General features: G+C 31.4%; 1 protein-coding gene across 1 annotated transcript; it reads left to right on the top strand.

Annotated features, from left to right (window-relative positions):
* The first annotated feature begins 40 nt into the window (after nt 1-40).
* Nucleotides 41-13,567, top strand: LOC148607821 (conditioned medium factor receptor 1-like). Its single transcript, XM_088547051.1, has 11 exons — nt 41-236; nt 3,377-3,452; nt 4,633-4,781; nt 5,349-5,485; nt 6,475-6,586; nt 7,446-7,605; nt 8,882-9,061; nt 10,126-10,215; nt 11,051-11,195; nt 11,599-11,714; nt 11,894-13,567. The coding sequence occupies exons 1-11, from the start codon at nt 108-110 to the stop codon at nt 12,013-12,015; spliced, it is 1,416 nt and encodes a 471-aa protein (XP_088403177.1). The 5' UTR covers nt 41-107; the 3' UTR covers nt 12,016-13,567.
* Nucleotides 13,568-14,000: the final 433 nt, after the last annotated feature.

Raw genomic sequence — 14,000 nt, 5'->3', positions numbered from 1 at the left:
TTACTTTTTCATTTTAAAGAAATCTGATCATGCAGATCAAAGTTCAAGATAAGGTCAGAGGTCAAAATATCAGTCGTTCAGTGAGATTCTGGTGGACCATTAGCATTATGTCGGTTTTTGAGACGATATGTGTATTGTCAGCTGTAATAGCAGCTTTATATATATACTTCACAAGAAATTCAAAGGAGAAATCGGTCGAGGACTTTACACCGACATTTCCAAATGATAAAAATAAGGTAAAATGTTGAATGATGCTGGCTAAGGGGAGGTAAATCTAGATTTGAAATTGATTCTATTTTGTCATGATATGCTTGAAGTTGATTAAATACATGTATGGTATTTCCTGTCAATATTTTTTCCCTATAGATCTGTAGTTAAGGTTGCACATTCCATAATCAGTGATATTGTAATTCATCAACGATAGAGTAGAACTTTACAGATAGTGTAGTGCATGTGCATATTCTTTGGTTTCTTATCAAGCCACATTAGGGAGTTTATGATTTGCAGGCACGTAGCTGAGGCCAAATTGAAGTGTAGACAAAATTTACGGCAGGGGTTCCAGGGGGCCGAAGCTTGCCCCGAAGCTCCACAGAGATAGCGTTTTAGAGCATCATTTATGCCTCTCCTGGATGTATTTTATCTCAAAAAAAAAAAAAAAAAAAAAAAAAATTGGCAAAATTAAGTGCAGGCAAAAGCTTTTTTGCTTAACTGCAGCTACGTGCCTGGTTTGTGGTTCTAAACTCGGTTAGTGTGATAATATTGTTATCGTTTAATACCTTAAGTTTTTTTTTTAAAACTATGAGATCCCTTGTATAACAGGAGGCACAAGATCTACGTGTTTTTTTATGCTGAATGCATCCTAATTCAGTGATACACCCTGTGTACTATGCTGCATTAGTGTATGTACTATGAACGACTTTATGCTGTTAGGCGCTAGGAGGCAAAGCTGACTTTTTGTACCAATATTCTGCACTTGTAATATAATGAGGACTAGTGTATGAACGTACTACATGTATTTGTTTCCTATGAATGCATTAATTTGACGACTACAACATCAGTGACTATAGTAGACGACCAGATTCTATGATACGTTGTATGCTAAACCATCCTAAGCCGTATCTCTGGATGCAGTCTACACCGTAATTAAGAGTAACAACGGACACTTTGATTTAAGTTTTAGGTCTCATTTTATTGGGGCTAAAGTTTAAGCTATAAAGCTACCTGTTGCAAAAGAAATGATTAGTAAGTAGGAACGTGGCATTCTAGGTTAATCAGATTTACATGGTTGCTTTAATTAATGTTAGGAAATCCCAGAAAAGTAATGCCAAAAAAGGTGAATTGAACATGTGTTGTTGGGAAGCTAGAAGAGGGATGGACTGCTTCAGTCCAATTAATGATACCTTGCTTCAAGGCACTGGAAGAATGATCATTGTACACCTTTTTATAAGAAAAATATCCATTTGGAAGATGATATTTTCGTAAAAGACAGAAAGAAAATAACCTAAACCAATCAGAAAATCTAACTAAATTTACAATTTAATCAAAAGTGAAAGTCATTTCCGGTAAATTCTTGAAATTCAAGAAGCTAATTATAACAAACGCGTCAACGCTTAAGTTCCAGTCCATATAAAACTAAGACACTGCCTATGGTATGGTGATTCATGTTTAAGTAAAACCCATGGATAGATCAGACGATGCTTTTTTGGTCTACATATACTATATTTTTAATTGACAATAGTCTTTTCTGTATTTAGATCTGTACTTTTGAGAAAACTACACTTTAATCTTTCACTAAAATCAATCAAATCAAACCAAATCAAAAACAATAACTCTTGCAAAGTGCTTATATCATGTACAATCTATATATTTGATTTCAAAAGTGCAATCCCCAGATGAAAAACTAAGACTGGTTATGTGATCTATAACAGTTTCTGAACAAGAAATAAAACTGAATTTGGTGGGTTTTTGACTTTCATGAATCACCTCCTGTCTGATTTTTATAAAGATTGCTACTTAAAGTCTAAAAATGAACCAATAACTTCCATTTCAAACAAGGAATATAACCTTACTATTAAAAGGTTGCAATTTAACTCAGAAATTAGAAAATAAGAGTCATTCCACAATAATAAGAAAGGGTGCGGTTGATTGCTATTTTTAAAATAGGAGGGTTCTGCCACAGTAGTACTCTACATTTTGAATACTTTCTAGCAATATGTCTGATTGCATATAGCTGTGAAAATGTAGCTCGTAGGTCTTTTGAAGATTTTTTGTGATCTCAAATTTTTCAAAGGACCTACGAGCTATGTTTTCACAGCTAGGTTGCATATTGATCCTCCTATCTGTTTTGAATGTATTTCTTCTATTTAGACTGTTGTGTTTTGATATATTCGGTGCTTAAATTTATGGGTCAGTGCAGGAATCAAACAAAGCAGTGGCAGATCTTGAAGGAGGGACGTATATTTTTGTTGTTGAAAAATTCATATAAGTTTGGGCAAAAATTAGCAAATAATATGTTGGAACCCCTTTTCAAAATTTCTTGATCCTCCCTTGCCAAGGGCTCAAACCCAATTTCCTCAACGCTTGTAACCCTCTCATATTTATCTCTTTTGGACTGACAGTCTGTGTGAGCTCATGCCATGATTTGTACCATACTGCTCTTTGGAAATTCAAGATTGTTCCCAATTGTTTAAAGCATGTAGTGCAGATGAGCAATTCAAGTTCATTGAACTCCCTTTTTTCTTATTATTGATATGACAGGTTGTCAGCATACGTATATAAGTGTTAATACACATGTAAGGAGGGTTGAAGGAAGTTACAACTTGAAAGGCCTCTGAAATTATATTTTGGTTGAATAATGGAGTACTCTTAAAGAACACCTCATGGAGTTGCATGGGCATTAACATCTTCCTATGGGAGGAAGAAGTGCTATTTAAATGTGACCAAAAGAGTTACTAAAGGGACACAAATTTCTGTATTATTTCAATGAATGTTTTTCCTCCTGGCTCTGAAAGCATCACCTTTGTTTGGAATCTGTATAAAATCTTATATAGCTAGAAAAATTTAGGTTACAAATTATATTGAAATAATGAATACCCACGGTAAGTATCAACGTTAGCATATGTTTCTTGGATTCTTTTATTAACATTATGTGAACAAGTACATTATACAACTTCTGCTTATATGTAAATGTAAAATATTAAGTCAATACACTCCTCACCCATAATCATGTACATGATTAAAATTTCTGATTGACATTATCCTACAAAGTGAATAATGTGTATGATACATGTATTAAATTATAAATCTGAATTTGATTCACAGAGTACTTGAGTATTACATGTTTATGACTAATTGCTCGGTATTATTAAAATTACAGAATGAAGAAAAAGAGCATTATGATGTAGCAGTAGTAGGAGCTGGACCTTCAGGGGCAACATGTGCATATTTCTTAGGTACATAACTGTAGCAATAAGGCAGTGGCTGAACCAGAGGGGGTCAGGGGGTTGGCACCCCCCCCTTTTTATTGGAAAATTCATCATTTTCATGTGTAAAATTGACAAAAATGGCAAGTAATGTCCTGGCAACCCTCCTGTTCAAAGTGTCTGGATCCAGCCTTGAATAAGGTGTAAAATTCTTGATAGCAGACAGAAAAGCTTATAAGTATTGAATAGTTGAATAGTTTTTGCATTGATTTAGAGAGGTTGGTTGTTTTCATACTCACAACTTTAGCGAGGTTGGTAGCTGTACTATTTTCATATGACCACAACAAATTAGAGGTTGTATTTAATGGTATTATGCTGCCATTGAAATGTCTTTAGACATTAATGTCCAGACAATAGCTTTAGTATAAGTTTATAGATCTATATGAAATGTACTAAAAGGTTCCATACCACAAAAAGAAAGCATAGATTTATTTTGTGGGTTAAGATTTGAATGATTAAGGAAATAGGTCCTAAAAAGGGTCCAGAAACAAGTATTTTCCTGATGTCTTGACACTAACATAAGTATATGTGTATAGGTATCTATGAAATTGTACCACAAGGTGCCATACCACTAAAGGAAGGCTTTGAGCCATTTTGGGGTTTGTGACTGGAACCATTTACGAAGTATCCACTTTGATTCTGGTCAATTTTTTATCTTGTGTCCAGTATTCTATTACAATTACTGAAGAATTCAGAGCTGTATAAAGCTTAAATGGTATGTCCATACTTTTCCAAACTGTTAAAGATTTGGCCTCTACAGTAACTTTTTCTGCGTCCTGCAAAGCATTGAGTTCTGAAAAGGACACTTTGAACCTTTTTTGAAGACGTGTATAAAATGTAAGAGAATTATTTTGAGTAGGTCTTTTTTGTGAGTCAGCCAATAAATGACAAACCAAAAATATTAAAAGGATGTCATGTTGTAGTAGGAAAACCTAAAAAACTGTTCCCAGGAGGCAAGAAACAGAGACAACATTCAGTTATACAGCAATAGAAATAATCATCAAAATGAATATCGGTAATTAGACCATGTAATTAAAATCTAAAAACACAGAGTACCGAGAAGGCAATTTTTGAAAAATATGACTTTTTTTTTTTTTATTAAAAGAAGATAAGTTTGTTACCTTATTTTTTTTTTTTTTATTTCTTATAGCACAAAAAGGTTGGAAAGTTTTGTTACTTGAAAAGAAGAAATTTCCTAGGGACAAATATTGTGGTGATGCTGTTTGTAAGACTGCTATAGAGATTCTGATGGAGATGGGTGTGTATGATCGTCTCATAAAGGAGGGAAAAGCTCATATTGTAAGTAAAATTTTTCATTAAGGGAAATAACTCATGTAGCAATTAAAATGTCATTTTTTTAATAAATTCCATATAGCCTTGAATATAGGTTTGCAGTTTTTTTTCTATTTTAAATTGATTTTTGCTAGATTTGAGATCAGACAGCATGTGTATTGCAGACTGCATTAGTAAGGATTTATACATATCTTAAGGGGAGATAACTTGTTTCTATAAATTTTGGAAGCTTTGGAGTCAGTAGTAAATGATTTCCAATTTTTAAAATGAAGTGACTTGCAACTACAAATCTAAAAACGTTTCTTGGTAATGAATTTATTCCTAATTACATTTTAAATTGAAGAGTTGTTACATAAATTTCAGTTTTTGATTTACTAGAAAATTAAATCAACTCAAAGATAGTATTTGATAAGTTAATATTTTCATTGTTTCATTCTTCATATGGTTTCAAGTTAATAACTTGGTAACAAATCAATGCATTTTTTTTAACTTTGCACAGTTGTTTAATACCATAAAATACAAGGTAAGTTAAAATTAAAGTTAAGTTAAATAGAGCTCCTTGAATTTTGATAGGCAGACAGCGGTGGTTTATGTAGTCCTGGAGGTCTGAGTTATGTTGGGAGGAGTAAAGAGGAACTAGGAGAAATCCCGGCTGCCATTGCTTGTAAAAGGATCTTATTGGATGAAAGTATTGCCATGGCTGCCAAAAGGTAAATCATTTCACTGATAGAATTTATTTGCATGTCTTCAATATAAATACACTAAAATAACTAATGAATTTCATATATTTTCTTGATTTTAGATCTGCCTCCTCAGTGAAGGTATAAAGACCATGGAGCATGATTATAGTAAAGTTTGCCTAAAAATATCAACTTCTTCTAATGACATAAAGAATTGTTCATGTTATAGTAATATATATAAATATTAGAAAAAAGAATGTTTTGTGGCATTAGTTCATAATGGTGTCACAGTTATATGTTATTATATAACAAAAACTGCCAAAAATTATAAATTTTGATGTTTTTTTCTGACATATTTACATCTAGTAAACTATGTCCACACCCACGAAACAACTTTTTACTTTCACATACGATAAACTATGTCATAATGAATGTATTTATTAGATATGAAATGTTTTTTTTTTTTGGGTGTGAACACCATTTCCTTACCAAAAAATATGACCGAAAAGTGACCAAAAGGTACAAAAGTGATAGAATATCTGAATTTTATAAACATTATGTAATTCTTTTGTTCTTTCAATGTAAGAATTGTCAAAAGTCAAAATGTTTAATCATTTGTTATGGATTCAAGTCTCCGAATTCACAATTAAATCTTTCAACACTTAATAATTAATTTTAAGTTGTATTTTAGGCCAATGAGACCCTTTATCGGCCCTTCTCATTTTTACATGTGAACAAAAGATTTAAAGATGATTAAATCAAGAGTGGTGCTTGAATTTAATAAGCTTAACATATGGGTGCTTAAAATCCAGAATTCATTGTGTGCACCAATTTTTTTTTCATTCATGTTTAAAATGTTATCTTAATTTTTGCAATTTTGAAGAAAATCCTTGATCAGTAATGTTAGAAGTTCTATACTGCATGTTATATGTAGTAATTTTAAGTCACATTTTTCTGCAATACAAAATATAGCAATAATTTTTGAATTGACAGTGCATGTAATATTTTGATATTTTTAGGATGGGAGCAGACTTGAAGGAGAACTGGCCTGTTACTGAAGCTAAATTTGATGAGGACACAGGACTTTGGACTGTGTATAAAGATGGAACTACAGACACACTGACATCAAGAGTAAATATTATTTGACACATATTTGGGGTAATGACCTTTGCAAAAATGGAGTAGCAACTCTATGTTATGAAAATGTCGAACGGAGGAAGCTGCTTTACAGAAGAGAGAAAGAACGGATATGGTGAAACGTAAAAAATGCACCTGCACTCAACCTAAATACATAATAGTAAATATTTTCAGAGATCAGCAAAAGATCTTCAGTTAGTGTAAACACACCTTTAAGGAAGGTCCTTACAACAAAGTAATAAAATCCAAGCTAACTGAATGATGACAATTCTTCAAAATCAAATTAAAAAGTAAAATAATGACAAAAAGTTATATAACGACACAAAGACACATTAATGATTAACATCTCCTGACTGGACAGGCATATGAGATCTGGGGTTTTATTAGGCCTTAACCATCACCTTTTAATGTAAGGTTAAAAATGTACTGAAACAACAAACAAACACACCATAAAATTCATTCAGTAATATACATCCATTATCTTTATGGAATACCTCAACATATACCGTATAGACAAATGAGATATCCACTTAAAGAACACTTGCAGCTAGCCCAGAACATATTAAGGAATGACAATTTCATCAAAACTACCAGCATAAAAAAATAACCATTAGAAATAGAGTATGTTATACTATTTATACATCTATATTTAGACTGCAAGGTGTTATCTTCATGTCATATGATTTGATGTGCACATTCTTTTTCATAAAAAAGTTTTTTGATAGAAATAGATCCTGGTGAAACTCTTGATTCTAATGATTACTTCATTGGATGCACCTTAAGAACATTTTTCTATGAAAAATATCACTTTGTCTTTTTTTCAGTTATGCATAAAAGTGTAACATCTTTTCAGGTATTAGTATGTGCAGATGGGGCTACCTCTAAACTGGCTACCCAGCTTGGACTGGTTTCCCGACCTCCTGACAGCACCTGTTCGAGATCCTATGTAGAGGGTGGTACTCATAAATTTGATGCAGATGGTGTTGTGTTTTATAATAAAGAATTACTACCAGGTAAAGAAATGGCTTACGTTATAGTAGGAGTGTAAAATATTCAGAGGATGCTTGTAGAATAACATAAGGTTTGTTGGCTAATTATGCAATCTTTAGAAAGAGTTTGTATTTTGAATTAGGGTACAATATACCTACTTAAGGGATGATTATCATAAGTTTAATTCTCGTCATTACATTTTAAATTAATTTTTTAATTTGGATTTATTTTGGCATATGGTTGCATCTGGACCAATAAACTATAAGTCAATAAATTTTATCATATTAAATTGATAAAAAAAAATATACAAAACATTTGTGCAAGCAGCTCATATTTTATCAAGTTATTTTTTAACATTTGTGTCTCAAAGATTCGTGGTATGGAATATAAGAATCAAAGATACAGTCAAACCTATTGAAACCAAACCCTTTTTATACTGTGACATTTATCAAAACTGAGCCCCTTTTATACAGTGAAATCTATCATAACTGAAACCCTTTTATACAGTGATATCTGTCAAAACTGGGCCCCTTTTATACAGCGAAATCTATCAAAACTGAGCCCCTTTTATACAGTGATATCTGTCAAAACTGGGCCCCATTTATACAGTGATATCTGTCAAAACTGGGCCCCTTTTATACTGTGAATTCTATCAAAACCAAACCTGTTTTATACAGTGCAATCTGTTAAACCCCTGTTATACACTGAAATCTATCAAAACTGAGCTTCTTTGGACTGTAGAATTTGTTTACTTAAGGCAGAAGGTTGGTTTATACAAATGAAGTTCAGATATCATCTGGTTAAGACATGTTTTTGTTTTTGACAGGTTTCCTGTATTCAGTAAAACTGTGTTATGTTTAGACAGGTGTTCAATTTACTCAGGTTTAAAATACACTTTAATTGACACAATTAAAAAAGTGAGTGGTGTAGACAGGTTTTCCTGTTTGGTTTGGACAGGTTTCACTGTACCTCATTTGTTGTAGATATTAAAAGTTAATTATCTAATTTTTAATTGTTTTTCACACTTCTTATCTGATGTGAGAAAAATACTTCTTGTCTCTAGAAAGATTCTAGTTCTCAGCACTGATTGGCTGAAATAGAAAGGAGCAAATGGTTTTGAAAAATTAAGAGAAACAAAGTCTACTACTTTTGCTCTGTGATTATGAAATTTCTCACATCTCGAAAAATTTTCATGATCAACTCGCTATCATAGTAGATTACATAATTAGTTAAGCTCTATGCTATCAAACATATATAATTGTGATATATGAGTGTGAATAAATATTTTTTTTTCGTCAGGATATTCAGCTTTATTCCGTCACCCTAATGATGTACTAAATTACTGTGTGTACATTATACCTGGCAATCCTAAGGTTGTACCGGAGAGATTAGACTACTGGCATGACTGGCTGATGAAGAAAGATCCAAACATTAGCAGAGCTCTTGGGGATAACTTCAAAATAGAAAGGATGAAAGCAGGTTAATACATGATATTATTTTGATATTTTTCCAGTCAGCCACAGTAGGGTTTAGGCAGCAGGTCAAACATGGTCAGAGAAAAAAAACATTTCTACTGTATAATTTCACTTTTTTCACCATCATAAATCTATCTCCTAGCTATGTAAATTTGGTGTTGTTGTCTTGTTTGGGAGATACATCAGAATCAAGGAATGAAGATTTTTTACATCCTTTAGTAAAATGAAGTATAAATTTATCTACAGTGATGCACAGACCAAATAGTGTTTGTTCAAATTGTGAGGAATTCTATGAGTGAGAGTATAATGTAAGATCTGTGGATTTTTTATATAAATGGTTCAGATTTATCCATTTTGCCTGACTATTACAAAAACTTGTATTTAAACTGCAGTCAGTCTACATTTATCGCTCTAAATATAACTGGAGTTGGGGTAGAAATAATTTGAATTTATATATTCATGGAATCTTCACAAACAAAAGCAATACTGTTGAGATGCTTTTATTTGTGACCATCAAATTTAGTGGTCCGTTTGAAATTTCATTTGTTCAGGGAGTTTTGAATTAATGCATTTAAGAAGAAGGTAAGATTTCATAACATTGGATACTTAAGTATTTGGTTCGACCGAACCATGAAGACCACTAAAATTGGGATGCCACAAACAACAGCACTACCACAGTTGCTTTTGGTATAAAATGACGAAATTGTACAAAATAATAAATCCATGATTAAATATTTAATTTTACATTTGTATGACCATTTTTGATAATATCATGATTATGTGTTATGTAATTCAGTATGACCTGTTAAATGCAGAATGTGGCAAATATAAGCAAGTCTTAATATGTATGGTTTTAGTGGAGTACATCCTGTGCATGCCTGTTTTAAAAATTGATAAAAATGTTATTTTTATATGCATGAATTGAATGAATTTCTGGGTGATTTTGTATATTATTTAGGACTTAAGTCTATATCACTAAAGAAATAAAAACACAAACCCTGTAAAGCAAATGTGGTTGTTGAAAAATATACATATAGGTAGTTTCCAAATAACAATTAACATTTTCAGCTAGTTTACGCCTTGGTGGAGAGAAAATTAGTTATGGCAATCATGTTATAGTTGTTGGAGATGCTGCAGGAATGATTGACCCCCTGACAGGTTAGTATTTGTGGTTGTAATTTTCTATCAAGAGTTTTATTTTTAAATACTTGGTGTTTAATTCAGTCTCCTTTTCAGACTGTATAAATAGGGAAATTTTCAATATTTGTTGTAGGTATGTGGATGTTTGTCTGAAAAGATACTGTTAATATGAGGCAAAGAAAAAAACAATGGTTATGCAAATCATATGATTTTCATTTGTTGCACTTTTGATGTGTGGGAGCAGCCACAATATTTTTTTATTTTTGTTGTTGTCCTGTTTAAGATGTTTCCATTGTTTTTTTCTTTGCCTCATATTAACAGTATCTTTTCAGACAAACATCCACATACCTACAACAAATATTGAAAATTTCCCTATTTATACAGTCAGAAAAGGAGACTGAATTAAACACCAAGTATTTAAAAATCATGTTTCAGTTTACATATGATTATAGCATTATTATATTATCATATGATAAGCATATGTTTTTCTCAAACATATGATTATCGTACATTTCCAAGCCAAAATTAAATTGTGAGAATCATATGATAATTATTTGACTACAATATGTTAATTATCATATGGTTATCATATGGTTACCATATTAATGTTATATGAATCAAGCTCAAATGAATATCATATGTGGCACATTTTGTTTTTTTTTCTATAGAAAATTACAATCAGTCTTGATTTATCACAGAGTTTTGATTAAGTTAGCATACACGTATATACATAAGTTCATTTTTGTAGATTTTCAATCATAATTTTTCTAATGCAAACATTAAATTTTTTTATGGGAAAATTTCTTATTGCCTAAAATATTAAGCAAAGTTTATACATATGCACACATTTTAGGTGAAGGTATCCACCATGCTATGGAGGGTGGTAAAATAGCAGCCATATTTTTAGATGAAGCATTGAATCATGGGAATTATGACTCAGATTGTATGAAGATATTTCATAGCAGATGGATGTCTAAATTTGGTTTTGATTTTAAATGGTATATTACAATTGTATTATATGAAGACTTAAAGACACATATTTATAGAATGGTAAAACGAAAAACTTAGTTCAGTTATCACCCATTCTTACCCTTTTTTTCAGAAACATTATTTTTCAGTTTTGTTAATAACCTAACTATCGACTAGTAATAAAATGTACGCCTAAACATCAGCTGAGATGCATAAAACCTGTACTTATTAGGTTTCTACTTCTTAACAAGCACACTTTCATAAATAGAATATTTGTGAATTGAAATTGAGTGTGTTTAGTTTAATAACTTGTCTTAATTATAATTTAAAAAAGTGAAGCACTGATTTTTTTTTGAAAATTTTAAATATTTTAAAATTTTGAACAGCTAGGTATTGAAACATTACATGTATGTATAATTTACGTTTGTTCAGGTCAATGATGTTCTGTCAAATGATGTACAGATTCCCAATACTTCTGGATGCTTCCACAGCAGCATTACAAAGAAAGGGAGATAAATTTCTTGCCAAGTGGGCTGATATTATGACAGGTAAATATTATGAAGAAAGGGAGATATCAGTCTTTTTTTCTGGACTAAAATTATGACAGATAAGAATTACAAAGAAATTGCATTTTCTGGTGAAAAATGTTTAAAAGAATGCTGCTATTTTTGATTTAGCAGTTCGATTCTATTTCACTTTTCAACTGATTTTTTTATCTTTTTTTTAGGGAGAGTTCCAAAGATTCATATGCTAAAACCAGAATTTTCATTGACAATTACTTATGAACTGGTAAGGCTTATTCTCCTAAAGCTCAAAGGATCTAATGGAAAGATGAAGAAGGCAGAGTAGTTTCCAGTTTTTGTATTGAACCAAAGCAGTATTACTAAGAACAAAGGAGGTTATCTCAGAGTCTTATACAATGGCTTAGAGTGTTTGTTGTATGTAACACAACATTTAAAATCAAGCTTAAGGAGGTAGACCAAGGGTAAGGGACATAACTCATGAAATCAAGGATATGTTTGTATCATATTCAATTTCACCAAAGCCTCTCAAGCTTTTGTTTGAGGTGGAATAAAATGAATCCAAGTTAATTAGATGCTTACATAAGATTGATGTAAAATGCTGAATACAAACGTTTCAATGATTTTTAAGGGTTGTGTTTTTTTTAATTGAATGTCTTTGATTCCAAACAGTTTGTTAATATGCCTTCTTAAAGAACATTCCAAACAAAATGTAGAAGAATTAATAATGTGTTTGCCATAAAGGAAGCTACCATCTATTTATTTAATGCAGTTTTTTTCTTTCTCCTGTACAAAGGTTGTATTGCCATAGTTTTAAAGGCTTCTTCACCTTTTACTTTTTATTATATTCCTCCTACACAGGTAGATTGAGATTTGTGTGTTTTGCTATGTGGGACTTTCATGTATCAGTGTATACCAATAAATAAATCAGATATCTATAGGACACAATCCAAAGTGTTCATTAAACAATTTAATTTTGATTGTTTTTTTTTCATGTTAAATATGACATTGTCTTTAGATAGAAAAAACTAAACCAATTACATTTACTGCAAATGTTTGAAGTACATATATAACAAAGTTTGAAGTTACTGTAAACTTCTTCAATTTCATGGTATAATTATGTCCTCTTTTTTTGCGGTGGATAGAGAAGCATGAAAAATAATACCACTGAAATTGATTTTTAACACAATCAAACTCTGCAAAAATTTATACCCACAAATATGTTCTTTTGACAGAATCTGCAAAAATTAGCAAACATGACAACTAATCCATTGACAGTAGTTAGATACTTTAGAAAAATATTACAGATAATTTTTGTCATCTTCTATTACATTATACATGTGTATGTAATGATTTTTTTATGCATTGTATTTTCAAGTTAATTGTATCACCATAGTAATCTGTGTTGAAAGAGAGGACAATCAACGTTTTATTTTGTACTGTTGGAAAAATGTGGTAGTGAATTTTAATTATTGTTGTATTGATGTATTTAGGCCAATTTAAGTTAAATCTGGTTCTCAGGCCACTTTTCATGAAAATTGATTATGGAGGGAGGGTGACTTTTGATCAATCATAGCAAAAAAATAAAAAGCGAGATGCATATTTGTATTTATTTTATTGATTTAGAAATAAAATTGGGGAACCCGCAAATGAGACAAGAGAGGGCTTGAGAGCTGAGAAATTATATTTAATTGGTCTTATTCTGTTGTGCCAAAATGCCCTGACCAAGGTAAAGCTGTATTGTAACTTACTGCTTATTAGCTAGAAATATTTTACATACAAAATGATTTTTTTACAATATCAATAATTTTTCTATTGTTTTGTACATAACTGTTAAGGAACAGCATACTTGTACCTGGCTAATAAATTCTATTTTTATACTTTTCTGTTCATTTTTTTTGGTGTTTTGACTGCAATGCCTATTTTATGTTTTTTTTGTCCAACCATCTCTTTATCACAATCAGTAGAAGGTGTGTGTTGGACAAATGCACGGAAAGACAGACATAAAATACTTTTTTTGTTGTAATTTAACCCAAATTTGACATCATAATGAGCATTTCTAGTGGTGTTTCTAGAACAGCAGAGGATGCTTACCCTAATGGGGCACCTGGTCCATATTCCCAGTTCTTCGCAGTTCCTCATTTATTTTTTATCACATTTTGTCTGTTTTCTTGGTCTAGTCTTTGTCCTTGATTATAAATATCCTGTTTCTTATTCTAATCATTTATCTCCTTGCTCTTACTCCAACACAGCATTCAACAAAATGAACAGAAGGGAACAATACATGTTTTATAATGTATCATATTGTATTGG

Source organism: Perna viridis, chromosome 9 (assembly GCF_037379345.1).
Source record: "Perna viridis isolate PV_CMFRI_1.1 ecotype Kerala chromosome 9, ASM3737934v1, whole genome shotgun sequence".
Taxonomy (NCBI): Eukaryota; Metazoa; Mollusca; class Bivalvia; order Mytilida; family Mytilidae; genus Perna; species Perna viridis.
Note: the sequence above shows the minus strand (reverse complement) of the source record. Positions and strands in the feature narration are given on the sequence as shown.